The sequence below is a fragment of the Thunnus maccoyii genome, chromosome 9 (assembly GCF_910596095.1).
Source record: "Thunnus maccoyii chromosome 9, fThuMac1.1, whole genome shotgun sequence".
Taxonomy (NCBI): domain Eukaryota; kingdom Metazoa; phylum Chordata; class Actinopteri; order Scombriformes; family Scombridae; genus Thunnus; species Thunnus maccoyii.
In genome coordinates this window covers 470,001-485,000 of record NC_056541.1, presented here as the reverse complement: position 1 = coordinate 485,000, position 15,000 = coordinate 470,001, and the positions used below count along the sequence as shown (strand labels likewise).

Below are 15,000 nucleotides of genomic sequence, written 5' to 3'. Positions count from 1 at the left end.
CAGCTGCTGCAGGAAGTGATGACGTCTTTTACTGCAGTACAAATATTTTACTGTAAACATACAGTCTGCAGAAAAACTCCTAAAAGTACAAACTGCAAATATTACTTTAAAGTACCAAAAGTAAAAGTACTCGTTATACATGTACAGAGTTGTATTGATCGTAAATACATTTATATATTATTGGAACATTAATCATGATTGATGTTTACATGTCAGCAGCATTTTAATGACGTCAGGTTTGATCATGTTAACGGTGTTTATATTTAATAAACTGATTTAAACACAGCTGAACTAACTGACTGCTGCTTCCTGCGTCTTTATAACTTGATGTTTATTGTTGTTTTCAGGTTAAAAAGCAGTAAACAGCAGGCTTCTTTAATGACGGCAGGTTACATCACAGATGTTCTTATTTTCCAGCAGACTTTAGTCTTCGACAGAAGATCAATGTTGTGACTAAAAGTATTTGATAGATTTTCATCCTGAGCAGTTTGTACTAAACAGTCATCAACTCGTCCAATAATACAACTTATTCAAACATGTTGAATGAACCAATTAAAGCCCAAATTATATAAAAAAACCTTCTGCCATTGATCATCACTCTGCCTCCAACATTCATCCTGCAGATCAACAGAAGAAGTGAGATGTTCTTCACACAAACGTTGAAAATCTACGTTTCAACACGTGAATCACGTATCAAATCAACATTTCTACCCGTTGAATGATGTTTTATGACGTGACAACGCTGTGGTTCAGGTCTGGTTTGGGTTAAAATAAAAATAAAAAATAAAATAAAAAACGGCCGATGTCTCACTAAACTAAGCCGTTTTTCTGGCGGGAAAATCGGCTTCAAATGACGTCTCGCTGAAAACAGCCGCTGTTGTCGTAGAAACGGGAAGCGGACGCTGGTCACGGTTTCGAGGTGGTCTCGAACCGTGTTCTCTGTCCAACAAACTTACTAACCGTCCAGCTGCTCCTCGTCCTATAGAGGAAAGATCAGCTCATATAGATCACATGTGAACTACACTGTAAAAAACACTTACCGTCAAATAACAGCAAAAACCTTTAGTTATTCTACAGAGATTTATTTTAGACAAACAGATATTTACTTTGGACGTTGTCTACATTTTTACAGTCCAACCATTATAAAATAAAAAGAAAATCTCATTATAAAACATTGCTAGAATGTAAAACAAATGAAAAAGATTGCAGAAATACCTTAAAATGACCTCATTTAAATGAAGACTCTTGATTTCAAACAGTAATCTTTGGTAAATTCATTCCAATCCATCCACAAGAACTCCCCATCAAAGTACAGATTTCTGGATGTAAAACACAGAAAAATTATGTAAAATTACATTTAAATTAGTGTAGTGTTAAAGTAGTGTAGTGTATTGAATTATTCAAGAATATGTAGACTGGGTGTTTTTTATGTACTGAGCTATTACCAGACTGAATATCTGAACCCTGTTCAGACCAGAGATGGTCTGTATTAGTGTTGGCAGGTTGCTTTGTTGTGTCTAATTGATCTTGGTCAAAAAAACTACTCTTAGATGATAAACAATCAGAAGTCAGAGGTCCGAGCAGCACAGTGTTCTTTAATGCCGGCAAAAAAGGAGAGCAAACAGTGGATACATGATGTACCAGGTCGCTCTGAGGGTTCTGGTCTCGAGACTTCTTTCCCTTCTCCGGGCAAGTTGTGCCAGAGACCCTCACTCTGCATCTACAACTCAGCCCCTCACCAGATATCACACATCACTGTTTTTGTGGCTTTTTTAAAAGGTTAAATTAAACTAACTGCAATTGTTTTTGTCTTTTCAGCCATCTCAAGTTACCTGTACATGGTCAAGTACGAGCTGCCCGTCGTCATTCAAGCCTTCATGGGAGCCAGCAATGAGACATGTTTTAGCTTCTGACCCTATATATGATATGGCTGATTGATTTGACTGTTTTTAAAGGTAACCTGTTTTTCTTGCAAACAAACACAGTTATGTTTGCATTCAGTGTTAAGGAACAAAAGGCATTGTGGGTTTTCTTGTGGCTTAATAAATGCCTCCTCGTTCTCTCGGACAATACCAACAAAACGTGGACCTGTCGTGTCTAATTGATGGATTGCAGTTGGAGAAACACTTGGTCAAAAAACTACTCTTAGATGATAAAAAATCAGAAGTCAGAGGTCCGAGCAGCATAGTGTTCTTTAATGCCGGCAAAAAAGGAGAGCAAACAGTGAGTACATGATGTACCGGGTCGCTCTGAGGGTTCTGGTCTCGAGGTGTAGGTTTTTATACCCTTGGGTCTGCATATGTCACACCTATTGTCCATCCTCTTCATCTTTAGCCAATTACACCATTATAATTTATCTTCGTCACTCGTTGTTGGTCAAACTCTTCAAGAACTGGATATTCATTAGCATATTCAGTTTTATCTAGTTATGTCCCTTTTTATACATATATATAACTGTTGGGGATCATTTTACACCATTATTGCCAAATTGTCTCCTGGCCTTATTTTTCATAAGTTATTCTTGTCATTTTATTTCTTGAACTCCTCCAGAGTGTTTTTTAAAGGTGAAGACTTTAATACAAACACACTCAAAATGTCTCCAGTGTATGATTATGATTCTTTTACCGTGCTTCTGTACGTATATCGTGATTAAACGTGATTTATGAGATTACAAAGAATTCAACACACTATTACTTATAATGTTTATGAATCACCTGCATAGCTTCATACAGTCTGTTAGCTCACTATGACTCTCAGTGAAATACACCACAGCTTCAGGCAGCAGTGAGATGATGAAATATGATACAAGAAGTCCAGTTTGAGGGACGGATCTGCGTTTTGAGACTATTCAGATGCTAAAACACTGCATAGCACTTTATAATACTGCAAGTCAGTATTTTACAACCTTGGCAAGTTTGTAAAGTCTGGAAACATGATCGCAAACATTTATATATATAATTCTCAAACACTGGCAACGATGGTTGTTTAAAAAAAATTGAACCATCATAATTATATTATTTTTTGGAAATTACATCAGTTGAACTGTTTTGTGCTTGATGTTTGTGTGATGTGTAATTATTTGTGTAATAATTATTACTTTTTCATTTTCAGTCTAGAACAAAATGTTCATGAACATGAGATGCACTCTGGCCCTTCGTAGTCTTCCGGTGTATCAGCGCGAGGCGTCTCTGAGTTCTTCAAGACCAGCAGTGTAACTTCTCAGTACACTCACAGAAATGTCAACATCTATCAGTACAGTGTTGACATAACATATTGTATGGGAAACGAACTTGAACGCCTCCTGTAGCATTCTCAAAATTTAAGTAGATTCAAGGATAGGTTTGGACTTTATGACTTTATGAAGATTCAAGGATAGGTTTGGACTTTTTCAAGTCTATCTCAATACAATATTCAAATGTCAAATATATATCGACAAAGTTATTAGTGGGAGGAAATTGTTCGTCCTATCTCCATAATAGCTGTAAAGCAGTCCCTTCCTATCAGGTAGGATGAGTCTCTAACCGGTCTGCAGTATTACATTGAGTGTGTTTTGCCAGTTATCAAGTGGCTCCACATGATCACAGCTGATGGAGGCCACTGTCCAGTGAGAGCTTTATTCTAACTGATGCTACCTGGATGAGATGTCCCAAACTGATTTACTGCTTCATATGATGTTCACTGTCTGTGTAGATTAGTCACTGTATAAATGTCCATCTATAGATGCCTGTTTTTTCTCTAGCTGTTAACATATCCACATTTCTATTTATTTTTTGAGACATTGAGTGTACAGACCTGTTGATGAGGAGGTTCACTCAGTGCGACACCTGCTGGTCATTTTTTGTAACTACTTTTGGCATGCTTGCTGTTGGTTCTATGCCATTGATCTCTGTAATTATTGAGAGCTCATAGTACCGTATTACCCCACTAGAACACTGTGCTCCCAGTATGCAGCTTACTGGTGGTCCCTACAGTGTTTAAAAGTAGAATGGGAGGCAGAGCCTTCAGCTATCAGGCTCCTCTCCTGTGGAACCATCTTCCAGATTCGGTCCGGGGTGCAGACACCCTCTCTATGTTTAAGAGTAGGCTTAAAACTTTCCTTTTTGATAAAGCTTATAGTTAGGGCCGACCAGGCTCGCCTTGGATCAGCCCTTAGTTATGCTGCTATAGGCCTAGACTGCTGGGGGACTTCCCATGATGCACTGAGCTCCTCTCTCCTCCTCCTCCTCTCCATCTGTATGTATTCATGTAACATCAATGCATGTCACTAACTTGATTTCTTCCCCGGAGTTCTTTGTGCGTTCTCCGTCTGCAGGAAACCTCATGGACTGCGCTGACATGGGGATGTCCTTTTCCTGCTGTTGCTAGTCATGTATCTATTGTTATTGTTGTTGCTGTTGTTGTTCTGCTTCTCTGACCCACTGTGCACAGTATTGTAAATAACTTTGTAAATATATTTAACAGCCCAGTTTTTGCAGGGGTGGATGGCAACTTTTAAATATCTTTCCTCCTGTTTTTGTTAAGTCAGGAGTTATGTCAGTGATTTGTATTTTTGTTTCTTTATGTTTAAATCGGTAATTTTAGGTTGATTAGCTTAAGTTCCCTTTTGTTTGTTGTTTTGCTGTTAACTCACCCTGAAACCACAACTATGAAATAAACATTTAAAGGCTGCAAAATCCCTTGTTGCTGCTTTTCACCGCCTCTTTCACATGAACGTAAAGTAGCATCACATGGAAATACTCAAGTAAAGTACAAGTACCTCAAACTGAACTTAAATACAGAACTTGATTAAATGTATTTAGTTACTTTCCATCTGCTTCTCGTCAGCTGTTTAACGGCTGCATCATCTCGTGCTGCGTTCAGGTTCGATGAAACTGAGCGTAAACGCCGCCGTCTGACCTCTAAACACTGATGATGTCATCAAATATTCAGGAATCAAAATCAAGATTTACAGTTTTAAATATTTGCTGCAACAAACTGAAACATGAAGAACAAACAAACAAACAAACAAACAGCTGAAACTTTTTTACAACAAAATCTCAATTTAATCTTTCTTTCCTGTTTTGTTGAAGGAAATAAAACAAACCACAAACAGCAGATTTCATATTTTTTAATAACTTTTCTTCCATGAAGAAACCAGGAAACTTCTCGTTTAGACTCTAAAGGAACAATTCAGAGAATTAAAGACTGAAACTGTCTTAAAGCAGAATTCATCCGACTGACATTTATTCATTTTACATTTAAAGTCTTTCATCGATTTCAGCTTAAAAATAAATTTAAAAAAAGATTAAATTCAATAAGAAACAGTTTTCATGTAAAATGTTGAACTCGTCCTTTTTAAAGACATTAAAGGCTGATTTTTATTAACGTCAACAAACACAAAGACTTTATTTTCATTCTTTCATCTTTGGGAACAAAACTGTTGAATTGCACTTAAAAATATGTTAAATGAAGTTTCACCTGATAAAACAATAACATTGTTATATGCACACTGAACATCAGAGGTCTGGATACAGCAGCAGCACAACATCAGGTTAACGTTATCAATATGTTACAACAAGCTTCAGATTCATTGTTTCAAAAGATACACCAGTTATTAACGATCAATAACGAACTGTGATTATAAGAAGCTTTACATGAACGTTCCCGTGTTGCTGCTGTGAAACAGACTCAGTAGAATCAGAGTAGAAACCGTTTCAGGAGGTCGACGCGTCAGAGAAGCAGAGGAAGCAGGAGAAACGTTCTCCTCTGGGGCCTGAATAAAGAACACTGATAGAACCAGGAAGAACAGCATCACATGTCCTGTTATCTCAGAGTAAACTGAGCGTCTAAGAGCAACACATGTAAGAACAAGTGCAAAGTCTTTTTCAGTAAATTAGTTCTATTTGCACTTCCACGTTGAATGGCAGTGACACAAATTATAACAGAACTTTACCACCGTCCAGCTTCTTTCTTGAAGTTCTTCTGGTGAAGCCTTAATACAGGCATCACTGTCCTGGTTCTTTACCAGCTTCTATGAATGTCATGAGTGTTTGTCTTCTCACAGCATGGACCTCTTCAGACGACCAGCTCCTCCTCTTTGAGCTTTCTGTTTAAGGCTCGTCACTGTCAGACTCAACAGTTTCCTGTCTTCTCTTCGGTGTTGAGGATCCTATGGGTGCAGTGTCATCAGCAAACACATTAGTTGTTAGCTGTCTTCTTTTAGATCTTGAGGATCCTGATGATGAAGAGCAGAAAGATGAGTCCTTCTCTGCATCAGTCTCTCAGAGATCACTGTCCATAGCTTCCGGCTCTTCCTCATTGGGACTGATTGGATTTGGTCCAGGCTGGTTCCCTTGAGGCACTATGCTGACTTTAGCTAACTGCAGCGTTCCTTCAGGTAGTCTGTAGTCCTGCGTATGGACCCGGATTTCATGGCCAAGAACATTGGCAAGCATGTCCATGTCATAATCTCTCAGGTTTATGACCGTAGACAGTGTGGATACGTGCTTTCTCAACTTGGTTGAGGACAGTTTCAGGATTCTTGGCCCCACTTTCCCTTCCAGTCTGTCTGATGGCATCTGATCCCCTTAAGTGAGTCTCTGCTTCAGGTCTGGAGGAGAAAAAGTGATTTTCATCAGGAACACCTCAGGCCCGCCAATGCACAACTAAATCTTCCACTGAGGACAGCATGTCTGGTGTTAGAAGGATGGGAACTGTCCTGTTTCTGTTCCTCATTATTTCAATGCGCTGAAAATGCTGACAAAGCTTTTGCTCCAGCTCTGAAAGTCCTGGTGCCGAACCTGGAGGAAGTCGGATCTGATGAGTTTGTAGAGTACGTGATGACACCAAGCAGCAACCTCCGGGGCTGAAACATGAAGCCAATGCACAAGTGCCAAAAACTGCAGTTCCTCTAATGGCCACTTGAGGCTCCAATAGTGAGTGAATCCCCACAGGCCCCCACAGACCCCCATAGACTCCCACAGGCCCCCACAGACCCCCACAGACTCCCATAGACTCCCACAGATCCCCATAGACTCCCATAGACTCCCACAGATCCCCATAGACTCCCATAGACTCCCACAGGCCCCCATAGACTCCCACAGATCCCCATAGACTCCCATAGACTCCCACAGATCCCCATAGACTCCCACAGACTCCCACAGATCCCCATAGACTCCCATAGACCCCCACAGACTCCCACAGACCACCACAGACCCCCATAGACTCCCACAGACCCCCACAGACTCCCACAGACCACCACAGACTCCCATAGACTCCCATAGACCCCCATAGACTCCCACAGACTCCCATAGACTCCCACAGAACCCTACAGACCCCCATAGACTCCCATAGACTCCCACAGATCCCCATAGACTCCCATAGACTCCCACAGACCCCCACAGACCCCCATAGACTCCCACAGAACCCCACAGACCCCCATAGACTCCCACAGACCCCCATAGACTCCCACAGAACCCCACAGACCCCAATAGACTCCCACAGACCCCCATAGACTCCCACAGAACCCCACAGACTCCAACTCTTTCACGTGAACGTGCCCGTAATTAACGACCCGCCTCTTTCACGTGAACGCGTTCGTCATTAACGACCCGCCTCTTTCACGTGAACGCGTTCGTAATTAACGACCCGCCTCTTTCACGTGAACGCGCCCGTCATTAACGACCCGCCTCTTTCACGTGAACGCGCCCGTCATTAACGACCCGCCTCTTTCACGTGAACGCGCCCGTCATTAACGACCCTCCTCTTTCACGTGAACGCGCCCGTAATTAACGACCCGCCTCTTTCACGTGAACGCGCTCGCAGCTGTTAAACCAGAGTTACTGAGCTGGTTGATAATCAGCTTCATAGTTCTGGTTCTGGACGGACGATGTCAGGTTCAGTGAAGCCAGATAACAAAAAGATATCCTGGATATGTTGAACCTGCTTCGTAGTACAGGCCTCTGGTCCTGATCCTGGTCCTGGTCCTGATCCTGGTCCTGGTCCTGGTCCTGGTCCTGATCCTGATCCTGGTCCTGGTCCTGATCCTGGTCCTGGTCCTGACGACAGAGCAGCTGGACACATTAACACATTACTTGATCCTCTGTTATAACTCTGACATTTACATTATTTCTCACTTGTTGACTTGTAAACGTTTTATTTTACCTTTGTACCATTGACGGTTTTTCACTGGACTTAAATGCTGAAATTTCAATAAAAACTGGAACAATGAGGGTGTGAAACCTTTTTCCAGCAGTCGATACGTCGCTCCCAGTAAAACCAAGTACGCAGATAAATGTACTTTAAAGTTTTAAAGTAAAAGTACTTGTTTTGCAGTAAATGGGGCTGACTGATTATTAAACCTTTAACATTATTAATAATCAGTGTTTAAGCAGCATGTTGCTGCATCTGGAGGGTCAGCAGATAAATCTGAGATTAAACTTATTATTATTATGTTGTTTCATATCAAATCTTCATCTGAAAAGTAACTAAAACTGTCAAATAAATGTAGTGGAGTAGAAAGTACAAAGTAGCATCACATGGAAATACTCAAGTAAAGTACAAGTACCTCAAACTGAACTTAAATACAGAACTTGATTAAATGTATTTAGTTACTTTCCATCTGCTTCTCGTCAGCTGTTTAACGGCTGCATCATCTCGTGCTGCGTTCAGGTTCGATGAAACTGAGCGAAAACGCCGCCGTCTGACCTCTAAACACTGATGATGTCATCAAATATTCAGGAATCAAAATCAAGATTTACAGTTTTAAATATTTGCTGCAACAAACTGAAACATGAAGAACAAACAAACAAACAAACAAACAAACAAACAGCTGAAACTTTTTTACAACAAAATCTCAATTTAATCTTTCTTTCCTGTTTTGTTGAAGGAAATAAAACAAACCACAAACAGCAGATTTCATATTTTTTAATAACTTTTCTTCCATGAAGAAACCAGGAAACTTCTCGTTTAGACTCTAAAGGAACAATTCAGAGAATTAAAGACTGAAACTGTCTTAAAGCAGAATTCATCCGACTGACATTTATTCATTTTACATTTAAAGTCTTTCATCGATTTCAGCTTAAAAATAAATTTAAAAAAAGATTAAATTCAATAAGAAACAGTTTTCATGTAAAATGTTGAACTCGTCCTTTTTAAAGACATTAAAGGCTGATTTTTATTAACGTCAACAAACACAAAGACTTTATTTTCATTCTTTCATCTTTGGGAACAAAACTGTTGAATTGCACTTAAAAATATGTTAAATGAAGTTTCACCTGATAAAACAATAACATTGTTATATGCACACTGAACATCAGAGGTCTGGATACAGCAGCAGCACAACGTCAGGTTAACGTTATCAATATGTTACAACAAGCTTCAGATTCATTGTTTCAAAAGATACACCAGTTATTAACGATCAATAACGAACTGTGATTATAAGAAGCTTTACATGAACGTTCCCGTGTTGCTGCTGTGAAACAGACTCAGTAGAATCAGAGTAGAAACCGTTTCAGGAGGTCGACACGTCATCAGATCCACGTATCGATCGCTCGCTCCCTCCAGGAGTTCAGCTTTTTTTTGTTTCATCGGGTCCAAATACGTTTGATTCTGAAGCAGCTTTTCTCAGAACTTGTGATCTAGTTTGTGATGTTTTATGTTTCTTTCTGCAGTAAAATTACAGGAAATGGGAAAAATTACAAGCAAAGTGAAATAATGTGATTTTTTATATGTAACGACTTCCTGCAGATCACAGAAACATCTATATTTCAGCTGAACATGAGAACCATGAGGACTCAACGTTCTATAAAACAGAAAATACTGTACTTGAGTTCCATTTATAACCTTTATTAAATAAACTTTCAGCTCAACATCAGCAGCAAATAAAATCATCAATAATGTTATAAAATAAATCCATCAACATAAACATCAGTCACCAACAAACGTCTGTAGATTCATGCACAAAAGTTTCAGCTCTCACAAATATATAATTATAATATTTATCACCCATCACTTATGTGTAATATAATGTATATTTATATTGTTATATATATAATAATATGCATATAGTAATATTGTAATTTTTATTTGTTTAATTCGTCTCTCTCTTATTTTATTATGAACTAATCAGAGTCAAACCTCTTGAAATCCTGCAGAGATGTTCATTACTGTCCTGGAAGGACTGATAATTACTTTTCAACATTTTCAGTAACTAAAGTTAAAATATCTGACAGACGTCTGATGGTCTGAGAAACAGAAACAGTACGCGGCTGGCTTTGATCAAGACAGAAACGTCTACAAAACTCCGTCCGTGGCTCTGAAACCGGGTCACGGTCTCAAGAAGACTGCAGATATCCTTGAGTGTGAAGTACAGACGGCAGAGTCTGACAATGAGGAGTTGTGGTCTTAGAAGAAGACGGATGTGTCTTGTGTGAGACACGTTGGTTTCTGAGGAGCGGTTTTGAAGCTCAGAGTTGGCGGCTCCGACCGTCGTCATCTTGGAGCTGAGGCGGCCGAATGAAGCCACCTAGCGGCTAACGACCTGTCGCTCAAAGCAGCCACGTCCTTAATTATGCAGAACTTTATGACTTAATAACATTTAAACGGGTGAGTTATAAAATAATTCACCCCCCGTACAGCAATTAGCTTCAGAGAGCAAAAGTGTTTTAGTACCAAGCTGTAAACATGTTTATTTCTGCTGTAAAGTTGGGCATTTTAACATGGGGGTCTGTGGGGGTTTGTGGGGGTTTGTGGGGGTCTGTGGGGGTCTATGGGGGCCTGTGGGGATTCACTCACTATTGGAGCCTCAAGTGGCCATTAGAGGAACTGCAGTTTTTGGCACTTGTGCATTGGCTTCATGTTTCAGCCCCGGAGGTTGCTGCTTGGTGTCATCACGTACTCTACAAACTCATCAGATCCGACTTCCTCCAGGTTCGGCACCAGGACTTTCAGAGCTGGAGCAAAAGCTTTGTCAGCATTTTCAGCGCATTGAAATAATGAGGAACAGAAACAGGACAGTTCCCATCCTTCTAACACCAGACACGCTGTCCTCAGTGGAAGATTTAGTTGTGCATTGGCGGGCCTGAGGTGTTCCTGATGAAAATCACTTTTTCTCCTCCAGACCTGAAGCAGAGACTCACTTAAGGGGATCAGATGCCATCAGACGGACTGGAAGGGAAAGTGGGGCCAAGAATCCTGAAACTGTCCTCAACCAAGTTGAGAAAGCACGTATCCACACTGTCTACGGTCATAAACCTGAGAGATTATGACATGGACATGCTTGCCAATGTTCTTGGCCATGAAATCCGGGTCCATACGCAGGACTACAGACTACCTGAAGGAACGCTGCAGTTAGCTAAAGTCAGCATAGTGCCTCAAGGGAACCAGCCTGGACCAAATCCAATCAGTCCCAATGAGGAAGAGCCGGAAGCTATGGACAGTGATCTCTGAGAGACAGATGCAGAGAAGGACTCATCTTTCTGCTCTTCGTCATCAGGATCCTCAAGATCTAAAAGAAGACAGCTAACAACTAATGTGTTTGCTGATGACACTGCACCCATAGGATCCTCAACACCGAAGAGAAGACAGGAAACTGTTGAGTCTGACAGTGACGAGCCTTAAACAGAAAGCTCAAAGAGGAGGAGCTGGTCGTCTGAAGAGGTCCATGCTGTGAGAAGACAAACACTCATGACATTCATAGAAGCTGGTAAAGAACCAGGACAGTGATGCCTGTATTAAGGCTTCACCAGAAGAACTTCAAGAAAGAAGCTGGACGGTGGTAAAGTTCTGTTATAATTTGTGTCACTGCCATTCAACATGGAAGTGCAAATAGAACTAATTTACTGAAAAAGACTTTGCACTTGTTCTTACATGTGTTGCTCTTAGACGCTCAGTTTACTCTGAGATAACAGGACATGTGATGCTGTTCTTCCTGGTTCTATCAGTGTTCTTTATTCAGGCCCCCGAGGAGAACGTTTCTCCTGCTTCCTCTGCTTCTCTGAGCTTCTTCGCACAACATGTCCAAATATCTCCTGGTTGGTGGCGTCACCAGAGTCCAGAGACCAGCTGGTGGGTCAGCTCATTGCTACACTATAGTGAGGAGGGAACACATCTCCACTACAACAGCAGTCCATCCATATAAGTGCTGCTCATGGAGGAATGTTGGGTCTCTGTATTAAAGAGTTCGGTCTAGACCTGCTCTATGTGAAAAGAGCCCTGAGACGACTTTTGTTGTGATTTGGTGCTATATAAATAAAAATTGATTGATTGATTGATTGATAGATATATATATCAGATTATGCTGTTGGCCAAATGTGAATAATGGATCTCCGACAGACTGACAGATGGTTCTAAGTCACTGCTGAAGTCACTGTTGCCCCCTACTGGAGGGAGGGAAACACTGACATAGAGTTCTTGTGTTCGCTGGTCGTTCACGCGTCCTAAAGTTCTGCTTCTCATGAACTAAAATGAAAATGGATGCAGAGTGAGGCTTGTAGGATGTAACGGGATGAATGTTTTAAATAAAGTGTCAGGATAAAAAGCAGTTTTAAATAAAGGTTTTGTGAAAATATGAAAAAAAAGACAGAATTTAAAAAAACAGAAGCTTGAAGTGAAACTTTGTTGTTTCATCATCACTGATGACGGTCCAGCCCTCAGTAATTATCCAATCATCATCTTTATACACCAACCTGCTGTCTCTGAAGCTCCGCCCATGTCCCTGTCGGAGCCTCTGATTGGCTGATTTTTATAACTCTGTCTGATCATCAACACAAATGTTTCTGTTCTGTTTCCTCACTTGATTATAATTAACTCTAAAACTAAAATAAATAAAGTGTTCTGTGACTGTCACTGTGATGTCACTTTGATGTCACTGTGATGGCGCTCAGGGTCGCTTCAGAAATGCTGCTGTTGCAGGTGAAACTGGCTTCAATCAGGTTCTCACAGGGAAACATTTAAACTTCAGGTTTGTAAAAGAAACCAAAACATCTTCTGAGAGTCCAAGTAGAAACATAAACTGTTTATTCAGCTTCACCTGTGTCAGGTGACCCAGGTGTAGCCATCTCTACTCTGCCATCAGAGTGTCCTCAGGGTGGAGAGCAGATGTACCTTTTAAAGCTGTACCTGTCCCACTTTACCCAGGTGTACATGTCAATGTCTACCTCGCCCTCGTTACTGAGAAAGTACCTGTCCCAGGTGAGTCAGTGCTGGTCCAGGTGAGTCAGTGCTGGTCCAGGTGAGTCACTGCTGTTCCAGGTGAGTCACTGCTGGTCCAGGGGCAGCTTAACGAAGACAATGGCAGCAAGCTCTTTACAGAACTCCTCCAGGACGATGACTCCTCTCAGCAGGGTCAAGTGTTCCAGTCTGAGGACACATGTACAGATAAACTCAGGTAAACTCAGTACACTCAGGTAGACTCAGTAAACTCAGGTAAACTCAGTACACTCAGGTAGACTCAGTAAACTCAGGTAGACTCAAGTAAACTAAGGGAAACTCAGTAGTCTCAGGTAAACTCAGGTAGACTCAGTAAACTCAGGTAGACTCAGTAAACTCTGGTAAACTCAGGTAGACTCGGTAAACTCAGTAGACTCAGGTAAACTCAGTAGACTCAGGTAAACTCAGGTAGACTCGGTAAACTCAGTAAACTCAGGTAAACTCAGTAGACTCAGGTAGACTCAAGTAGACTCAGTAAACTCAGGTAAACTCAGTACACTCAGGTAGACTCAGTAAACTCAGGTAAACTCAGTACACTCAGGTAGACTCAGGTAGACTCAGTAAACTCAGGTAGACTCAAGTAAACTAAGGGAAACTCAGGTAGACTCAGTAAACTCAGTAGACTCAGGTAAACTCAGTACACTCAGGTAGACTCAGGTAGACTCAGTAAACTCAGGTAGACTCAAGTAAACTAAGGTAAACTCAGGTAGACTCAGTAAACTCAGTAGACTCAGGTAAACTCAGTACACTCAGGTAGACTCAGGTAGACTCAGTAAAGTCAGGTAGACTCAAGTAAACTCAGTAAACTCAGGTAAACTCAGTACACTCAGGTAAACTCAGGTAGACTCGGTAAACTCAGTAGACTCAGGTAAACTCAGTAAACTCAGGTAAACTCAGGTAGACTCAGTAAACTCAGGTAGACTCAGTAAACTCAGGTAGACTCAGTAAACTCAGGTGGACTCAGTAGACTCAGTAAACTCAGGTAGACTCAGTAAACTCAGGTAGACTCAGGTAGACTCGGTAAACTCAGTAGACTCAGGTAAACTCAGTAGACTCAGTAAACTCAGGTAGACTCAGTAAACTCAGGTGGACTCAGTAGACTCAGTAAACTCAGGTAGACTCAGTAGACTCAGGTAGACTCAGTAAACTCAGTAAACTCAGGTAGACTCAGTACACTCAGGTAGACTCAGTAAACTCAGGTAGACTCAGTAAACTCAGGTAGACTCAGTAAACTCAGTAAACTCAGGTAGACTCAGTAAACTCAGTAAACTCAGGTAGACTCAGTAAACTCAGGTAGACTCAGTAAACTCAGGTAGACTCAGTAAACTCAGGTAGACTCAGTAAACTCAGTAAACTCAGGTAGACTCAGTAAACTCAGGTAGACTCAGTAAACTCAGTAAACTCAGGTAGACTCAGTAAACTCAGGTAGACTCAGTAAACTCAGTAAACTCAGGTAGACTCAGTAAACTCAGGTAGACTCAGTAAACTCAGGTAGACTCAGGTAAACTGCAGACATCATGGAGCTGCTCTCTGGATCCAGAGCCTGAAGACACTCACTAGCCTTGCAACATTAATGCTACAAACAACCCATAATGCAACACTCTGTGTAGGAGTCGGTTCGCTACTTTATCCATTCAAAAAGAATGTCTGATGTGAACAAGTAATTGTCTAGACCCTGAATATAAGACCAACCCACTTTTTCAGACGTCTTACATTCGGAGCGATATGGTAACGGTACCTTATCCCTGTAGCGTCTGTTTTTATAGCCTCTATACTCTACATGTCTCTTTATTCCAGTGTTGGCACTGACAG

At 41.0% G+C, this 15,000-nt stretch overlaps 1 protein-coding gene across 2 annotated transcripts in view; it reads right to left on the bottom strand.

The window, feature by feature from the left end:
- Positions 1-8,888: 8,888 nt before the first annotated feature.
- fhip2b (FHF complex subunit HOOK interacting protein 2B) overlaps positions 8,889-15,000 on the bottom strand; it is a 26,157-nt gene continuing 20,045 nt past the window's right edge. Inside the window, exons 18-19 of one of the 2 annotated variants that reach the window (XR_006098067.1) lie at positions 13,162-13,338; positions 8,889-9,644 (exon numbers count right to left, since the gene is read on the bottom strand). Coding sequence is in view for 1 of the 2 variants with exons in the window: in XM_042420719.1 (XP_042276653.1) it covers positions 13,236-13,338 (103 nt within the window). In the remaining variant the exon portion in view is untranslated. Of the gene's footprint in view, positions 9,645-12,198; positions 13,339-15,000 lie in introns of those variants that run through there. The other variant, XM_042420719.1, reaches the window with a different exon arrangement.